The sequence below is a fragment of the Poecilia latipinna genome, unplaced genomic scaffold (assembly GCF_001443285.1).
Source record: "Poecilia latipinna isolate Pla-1442-1.1 unplaced genomic scaffold, P_latipinna-1.0 Scaffold270, whole genome shotgun sequence".
Lineage (NCBI taxonomy): Eukaryota > Metazoa > Chordata > Actinopteri > Cyprinodontiformes > Poeciliidae > Poecilia > Poecilia latipinna.
The window spans coordinates 668,156-677,157 of NW_015112886.1; the positions used below are offsets into that span (position 1 = coordinate 668,156).

At 37.4% G+C, this 9,002-nt stretch overlaps 1 protein-coding gene across 1 annotated transcript; it reads left to right on the forward strand.

Annotated features, from left to right (window-relative positions):
* Positions 1-2,334: 2,334 nt before the first annotated feature.
* On the forward strand, positions 2,335-7,469 carry ccr12a (chemokine (C-C motif) receptor 12a). The gene is made up of 2 exons (XM_015033518.1): positions 2,335-2,436; positions 5,375-7,469. The coding sequence occupies exon 2, from the start codon at positions 5,389-5,391 to the stop codon at positions 6,472-6,474; it is 1,086 nt and encodes a 361-aa protein (XP_014889004.1). The 5' UTR covers positions 2,335-2,436; positions 5,375-5,388; the 3' UTR covers positions 6,475-7,469.
* Positions 7,470-9,002: the final 1,533 nt, after the last annotated feature.

Genomic DNA, 9,002 nt, shown 5'->3' on the forward strand with positions numbered 1-9,002 from the left:
GGATCAACGGGTTAACACTCCCGTCTTTATTGAATTTGCCTGCGATGACTTTCTAAATCCAGAAGATGTCACTGTAAGTGGCAAAGCAACACAGTCTCAAGGCCTCATCTGCCCATCACTAGTGCCAATCACTGTGAACGGCACTCTCCCAACTGATGGTCAGCCAAACAGCAGAACAACAAGAAATGAGTTTCTCTTGTCTCCACTCCTGTTCCCTTTTATCCCCTGACACACAGGTGAACCCAATTACTGCTCATCAACTCCTCACAGCAGCAGCAGCAATCCTTCTTGTTCACCACAATATCATGCCGTGCTTTTGGTTTATGTCAGGAAAATTCCACCAAGCGAGCAGAGAGTTTTGCAAGCGAAGATTTGCATCTAGCACAGACTAAGTCTGAGCACGAGGAGAAGTTTTTAGTACAATCATTACAAGTTTGGAGTTGAAAGATATGAAGTCCTGCTTTCAAAATAAAAATGTGTGCTAGTGGATTATGGCAGAAAAATTCCTCCATAGATAGTCAAAAATAGTAATCAAGAGTAGCACTACTGTTATACTTCTATGTCTGCTGTACTTTATCTCAATACGTAGCATATTTTCAATGAATATTTTTCTTCTTCAGTAGTTTTTTGGATGACTAGTTTTTACTAGCACAACTCAAAAAAATTAGAATAATGTGTGCAATATTTCTTGCCAGTCATTTTAGTGGTGCTACAATAACTGACAAGCAAAACACTTTCTTCAGAGTTATTGCAGATAGTGATGGTTGTGGGCAGGAAAGATCTCCTGTAGCGGTCTGTTCTACAGTTATTTTGAAGAACCCTCTGACTGAAGATACTGGAGGGTTTTTTTAAGACTCACCACACACAGACAAATACTAGACATGGGTGACAAATGTTGCATTCCTCGAAGCCAAGCAATGCTGAACCAAAGACAACATCAGAGGCATAAAGGAAAAAAGGAACCAGATTCTTACACAATGATCCAGAGTTCTCTTTTCAGAATAAAGTAAATGCTACATTTAATTTGGAAATCAAGATCCCAGGGTCTGGAAGAAGAGTGAAGAGGAATGGAATCCACATTCCAGAGTTCCCAGTCAGTGAGGGTTTGGGTCACCATGTCATGTGCTGGTTTCGATCCACTGTATTTTCTGAAGTCCACAGTCAATTCAGCATCTACCAGGGAATTCTAGAGTAATTCATGCTTCCAACATGCTTCGTCAACATGTCAACATGTTCAGCTTCCCTCAGCTGAAGGAAGCAAGCTCATTCTGCATAAGGACAAGCAGAATGGAGATGGGCTTCCATCCCAGCAGTTGTCTCAAACTCTAATTCTTGAAAACGAGAGACCTGCAACCTTTAAGTGTGTACCTTTTCCTGTACACTAGAATTAAATGTCTAAACCTGTTCAATAGCATGCCATTAAGCTCCACAGAGCTCTGCTAATGAGCTAATATCAGAGCCAAGTGTGCTTCAGGACAGTTTTCTGAAGACGGTCTTCTTCAGAAGACTGTCCTTTGAAGACTGGAGTTTGAGACCTCTCACCCCTGCATTACATGTACACAGCACTACATGCTGATCTCCATGCCATGGTTTACTGATGCAGTGATTCATGCAAGAGGCACCAAACTATGCATTGAGTGGGTAGAAATGGACTCATTTTTCAGAATTTGACTATGTGTAGCAAATTTCTAAAATAAATAAATAAATAAATAAATAAATAACCCCTTTATTTTTGAGATTACACGTTTACGCAATATTATATTATTATATTTTATTATTTTTTGAGATGTATTAGTAGAAGTAAAAAATAGTCATCTGGAAAATCTACTGAAGAGAAAAAATATTTAGTAAAAAGGCCGTATGTATCGAGTACTTGAGTATTTTTGTTTTTTGCAGTCTGACTTAATTTGTGAAAATGATGTAATCATACAGACAAAATATAAAATTATAATTATCGCAGTATTCTATAACATGACATAACTTTTGAAACCACTACTTAAAGGTAATGTTTACATTTTAGAACAATACTAAGTACTTGCAGAGACACTATCCACTGTTTACTGCATGTTCACAGTGAGCACAGAATTTTACTCGAGTAGTGATGCTTCAAAATAATATTACCCAAGTAATATTATTACTTGTATTGCACTGCCTTTCTGAGAAGCTGCAGTGCAATACAGCTTCTCCTAGAAGTAAATTTTTTGCAAAAAGTTATTCAAATTCATGTATCATATCTCTCCTGAATAGACACACACACACACACACACACACACACACACACACACACACACACACACACAGGCTTTTAAGAACATCCGTTTGCCAAGGTACAGCCCCCTCTTATTTTGTTACTGTCAAAAGTCAAAGTCGCAAACAAATTTTCTGTGACTCCATTTTGGGTCTTGGCCACAGGCGGATATCTACAGAGCTGGACTGGTAAGGTCAAGTTGGCTTGATTTTGGATGCTGTTGTTATTTTATAAAACTTTAGCTAAAGTAATATTGTGAGAATCACATATAGAGATGTTACTTTCACCACTTTTCTAAACCTAAAATATAACCAGGATATAATTTCACTGATTATTTAAGGGCTAACTCTTTTTTTAGTTATTTTATGTTGTGATTTTTTTAAAACTCATAAGAAGGTATGATTCTTTAGGTTTACCATAATGACTTCCTTTAAAAGTGACGTTTCTAGCTAAATCAGCTTTTTGGGAACTTTAATGTTTTACTACTGATGAAGAAAGGTTTAATGTTTGTTAAATCAGGACATAACAATGGCTTGATCTTCAACAGGTTCTAACATTTTTAAGTCTAATAACTGTGCCAAACACCCACCAAATTCAAGACTTTCAATATTTCTAACATAACATGAAAAAAAAAAGATTACTTCTTACAGCCTTGCTTTTTTCATAGAATTGTAGGAAGGAAGTAGCAGCCATGAACTGCCGAGATGTAGCACATGATGTAGCAACTGCTCATCAGGAAATGTGACGAGATGTTTGAACAGTTTGGTGGTTTGAACATAAAGCTTTGTTCTAAAATAATAGTAAGATGGAGAAACATAAGCAATGACCCAAGAGAAGCATCTGTTCTGATGACGGTGTTGATTTCAATCTCTAGCACAGCTTTTTGTGAGAAATCTGCAGTGTTTCCTGCTCACTTAAAAATATAAAATAACACAAATTAAAAAATATATATATTTTTTTTTTTTTCATAACATCCGGATATAGCCAGGAGTTAAAACACAATGTTCTTCAAAAAAATAAAGCTGACAATGAATCATTTCTGGTAAAAAAGTAACACTTTTTTTTTTCTTTTTTTTTTGTATATAGAAATACCAGTGTTGCGAAGGCGTAGGAGACATGACTTTTTAATCTTGCTGATCAGCAGTTTCAGTTCCTGATTTTGGGAAGAAAAACATCAGTGTGACAAAATGTTTATGAATCACTGGGTAAAGTTTGCCATTTCAAAACTATACTTCTCTATAAGATGTATGTATATGGATAGGTTGGTTTGATTTATTGAAGAATATATGGAGGGGAATGTATCAGAGTAAAATTATAGAAATATGAAGATGGGAGATGAAAAATCTCAAACATTTAAGAGGTTACAATTCTAATGGAATAAATGTCCATCCATCCTGCCATCCATTTTCTTTACACCCTTGTCCCTTAGTGGGGTTGGGAGGGTTGCTGGTGCCTATCTCTGGCTATCGTTCCGGGCGAGAGGCGGTGTACACCCTGGACAGGTTGCCAGTCTGTCGCAGGGCTGGAATAAATGTGAGAGTTTTAAAAGATATAATTTCAGGTCTAAATGTCTCTGATTAAGACGTATCTCTAGTACAGACTTTACTTAATGCAACTTATAATTATTTCTTGTCTGGGTATATTAAGGTAATTAAAAAGTGGACAAATTCTTTAAATGTTGTTACAATATTATCTGATGAAGATAAAGATACTAATTTTTCTCTCAGTACTCAGTGTTCAATGAGTTTTGTTAGACTGCACAAAGTTATCCACATAGCCTTGTGCATGTATTTGTGAATTTTGCATTTAATTTTTTCATGCAGGTCCAGAGAGAATGAGGAGAACATGGAAATTTCATGCAGAAAACACCCATTTGGGATTTAAGTGGCCTGTTTATCTGTAGTATCTGGTTGAATCCACTTTTTACTTAAGAACTTTTAGTACATAGAATCAAATAAATGTCAGAAACTTTCCACAATATAGATTTTAGTCTTTATTCATATGTTAATATCAAATTAACTGCAAAATAAGTACAAGCCCCTGTTCTGTTAGGTACTGAACAAGGGCTTTTTTGTTCCCAAAACATATTGTGATAGTTAATATATTGACCAAGGTCCCTTAATGTGTTGTGCAAGCACCATATTTTCCGCACTATAAGGCGCACCTAAAAACCTTCAATTTCTTCAAAAGCCGACAGTGCGCCTTATAATCCGGTGTGCCTTATATATGGACCAATATTGAGCCGCAACAGGTATAGCAACTACGGTAAGCAGCCGCCGACTTCATTTTCGCCCATAGAAGAGGAAGCGCGCGGTGCATGCTGGGATAGTTGTCAGAACACTGTTTTGTAATCTACTAATAAAGTTTGACTGACCTATCTACCTACCGACCATCTAGAACAAGGGTGGGCAACTCCACACCTCGAGGGCCGGTCTCCTGCAACTTTTAGATGCATCGCTACTTCAACACACCCGAGTCAAATAATGAGGTCATTAGCTGGACTCTGGGGAACCTGACTGCACTGAGGAGGTGATTCAGCTGTTGGATTCAAGCGTGTTGGATCAGGGAGACATCTAAGAGTTGCAGGACACCGGCCCTCGAGGACCAGGATTGCCCACCCTGGTCTAGAATCAGGTCATCTGCTGGTCATTTAGCACCACGTTCTCCATGAACATGCTGTGCGCAAACGGAGAAGGGTGACCATCGTCCGGCCACGCCCCGGCCCAGTGGTGGAAGGCTCTCCTCGCAGACCGGAGTTGGACTGTTTTGTTGACATTCTCTTCAGTGCAGCTCCACCTAGTGGATGTATAACATAACTCCAGCCTCTACTGTAGCATCTATACTATGCGCCTTATAATGTGGTGCGCCTTATATATGAAAAAAGTTTTAAAATAGGCTGTTCATTGAAGGTGCGCCTTATAGTGCGGAAAATACGCTAATTATGTCTGTCTTTAAATTTTGGGGAAGTAATTGCATATGGATGTGTAGTTTTCCAACATTTTGTCTGTTTGTTCAGACTTGCATTAGTTGTGTAAGTTTCAACCCAGACCTCTGTGTGTAACTTATAGGAAAACTGATTTTATCCTAGCTCTAGTCTGACTTCTGTATTTCTTTAATGTGCCACAGGAGCAGCATCAGCCATGGATGATGATGACTATAATTACTTGCTCTACCTGCAGAATATGAATACAACAGAGGACCCGAGCCACGTGGTCAGTGAACTTGTCCAGCTGTGTGCCAAAAAGACTGTTAACATATTTGGTGCAAAATTGATCCCAGTGTTCTACTATGTTAACTTCCTCCTGAGTTACCTCGGAAACGGCCTTGTCCTCCTCATTATCTTCAAGTATGAGAAGCTCACCACAGTCACAAACATCTTTCTGTTGAATTTGGTGCTTTCCAATCTCCTGTTTGCCTCCAGTTTGCCTTTCTGGGCCACCTACCATTTGTCTGAATGGATCTTTGGAGAAGCTCTATGTAAAATGGTCAGCAGTGCTTATTTCATCGGTTTCTACAGCTCCATCCTCTTCCTCACTCTCATGACATTTGACCGATACCTAGCTGTGGTGCATGCGCTTGCAGCTTGCAAGCGCAGAAAGAAAAAGTATGCCATAATATCATCTGTCATTGTTTGGTGTATCAGTATTTCAGCAAGTGTTAAAGAGTTGGTCCTTCGAAATGTGTGGAAGAGCTCGATGCAAGGCAAAATGTGTGAAGAATCAGGGTTATCAGCAAGCAGTATGAGAATCTGGCGTTTGGTCAGTTACTACCAACAGTTCATGATTTTCTTCCTCTTACCTCTCATAATGGTCATGTACTGCTACGTTAGGATCACACTGCGGATTCTCTCCACCCGGATGAAGGAGAAGTGTCGAGCCATAAAGCTAATATTTGTAATCATCTTCACATTTTTTGTCTGCTGGACACCCTACAATATTGTATGCCTTCTTCGAGCAATTCATATATCAGCTGGTGAAACTGACAAGGAAGAATCATGTTCCACCAAACAAAACCTAGATTATGCATATTACTTGACCCGAAACATTGCATACTTGTATTGTTGTATTAGTCCAATGTTTTACACATTTCTAGGGAAAAAATTCCAGAGTCACTTCAACAAACTGGTGATTAAGAAAATTCCCTGCCTGTCCAGACACATTAGCTTCAACAGCCAGAGCACTAGAAGCACGTCACAGAGAACACCTCACTCTGTTTATGAATACTGAGCAAACATAAAAATCCTGATCTTTTAAAGGATACACAATGTCATAATGCACTCTCGTGACATGATACAATAATAAATATTCTCCTCCAATAGCTTGGCAATTATGACATGTTACACATTTAACATCCCTTTTTCTCTGCAGGTCATTCCAGACTGTAAGCCTTTAGATTCCATTTTGAAGGGAATCTTTTGTTATATTTACAGCCAGGACCTGTCAGATTTAAAACTTTTTGAACAAACAGAAGTTATATTTGAAATCTGGTCAGTTTAATTATCACTGCTGTGAAAAAAATATATTGAATGATTTTGAATTTCATCTTATAATTATTTTAAATATACTGATATGCTTACAATGATCATTTTAATGTAAAGTGTTTTCAATTATGGTCATCTGGGAACAAACTTATGTGAATATTTTTCTCACATCGTTGGCTGAATGAAAGATTTGACAACTGTTGCCAACACATCACACTGAATGCGATCTGAACTGTTCAGAGAGGAAGCATTGGAATGACACATCAGAACAAGAAGTAACAGAGAAAAAGGAACACAACAGCTGAGATATGTGAAGGTCCACTCTCAGTTTGTCAAGCTGAAATACCTTTTCAGCATTGTCATGTCACTTGTTTATCTGGCTGCATCCTTCCTGATATTACTTATACAGCAGTATATTTTTATAGCCCTAATACAGTATATAAAATCTGATTTTTTTTGTCTTAAAACTTACAGTATTACCTAACTAGTCATTGATAACATTAGCTTACTTTTTAAATTGTAATCTTCTCTTTTTTAAATATGATTACTCTGTGTAAAAGGTGGAATAATCTGTAAAAATAGCATTTTAAACTCTTAGATATAAATTATCTTCCAAATGTCAAATGCTTTTTTTCTGCATTTAATTTCTTTCATGTAAACTTAAGAAAAATATTCTGTACCTTGTCTTATTGAATGTTATGTTTGTGGATATGAATTATAAAGCTTCTCTTTTGTAAAGGACCATGGATATGTGTTTAATACACATCAACATAAAGCACATAAGTCACACTTCAGTGCTGTGATAAAATTCATTTAAAAACACTTTTCTATAGATTCCTTTAAGTCATGATAAATGAACGTTATTTTAATAGTCAATCAAATGCCGAATTTTAAAGAACAAAATTTATTTTAATCCAAAGCAAGACGTTTTTATCAGGTGAAAAATCTATATACAAATCATGTAAAGCAGCACAAATACAGTATGTGTTAGCATGCATTAAAATGATATGACAATTGTAATCCTCATTCAGGATAACAATGAAGTGAATTACAGAAAAGAGGTACAACATTTTATGGACTGGTGTAGAATAAACAAGCTGTTCCTGAACGTCAACAAGACAAAAGAGATTATTGTCGACTTCAGAAGGTCTCGACCCAACCACACACCACTCCTCATCAATGACAGCAGTGGAGATCGTCAGCAGTGCTAAGTTCCTGGGGGTTCACATTACAGACAACCTTGGCTGGACACCTCATATCCCTTCCCTGGTGAAAAAGGCACAGCAGCGCCTGCACTGGGAACAACTAGACACAGCTGGGAACAATCAACAGGAACGACACAGAGACTCACAGGGGAACAGAACTAAATGAACACAGAAAAACCTCAAAATAAATACACAGAAAAACACAGATCACAACATTGGTGGCCAAGTGATGGCATTTCATTGCCAATTTCACTTATGTGTCTTTGTGCAATGACACTAAAATAGATCTAAGACTAAAATGCTACTTTTCTTTTTGCTAAATAAATGTGTTTGTTACATTTCAGTGTCTCATATTGCTAATATTACTTATATTACTCATCATATTACTGAGACTGAATCCGATACTGATAAATGTTTATTATTAGAGGAAAAACTAACTTGGCAGACATGGCTACAATGTACTCAGGAAACACACACCTTGTCCTTATTGGGTCTTAACCGATGTGGTGAATTGGTTCTGAAATGGTCAGCTAACACTAACTCACCTCTTCTCAGTTATTCTTATAAGTCCCAGTCTAAATATACCTTCTTTTAGTGGTCCTATTTAAGTTATTTCTTTAGTCCTTCTAGTTGTTCCTCATTTCAGCTCCCTCATAGTGTTTCGACTGTGAAGACTGACGTCAATTTAGGTTGTTGTGACAACTCTTGCATACGGTGGCCCTGAGGTGCAAAACACTACAACATTAACGAAAACACGACATTAAGAAAAACATGACATTAACAAAAACACGACGACATTAAGAAAAACATGACATTAACAAAAACACAACGACATTAACAAAAACATGACATTAAGAAAAACACAACGACATTAACAAAAACACAACAACATTAACCAAAACACAACGACATTAACGAAAACACAACAACATTAAGAAAACGGAAAAGGTAGGTCCCAGTGGAGACCTAAGAAATCGCTGATTGGACTACAGCTCGTTAGAAAACGGAAAAGGTAGGTCCCAGTGGAGACCTAAGAAATCGCTGATTGGACTACAGCTCGTTTTACTTC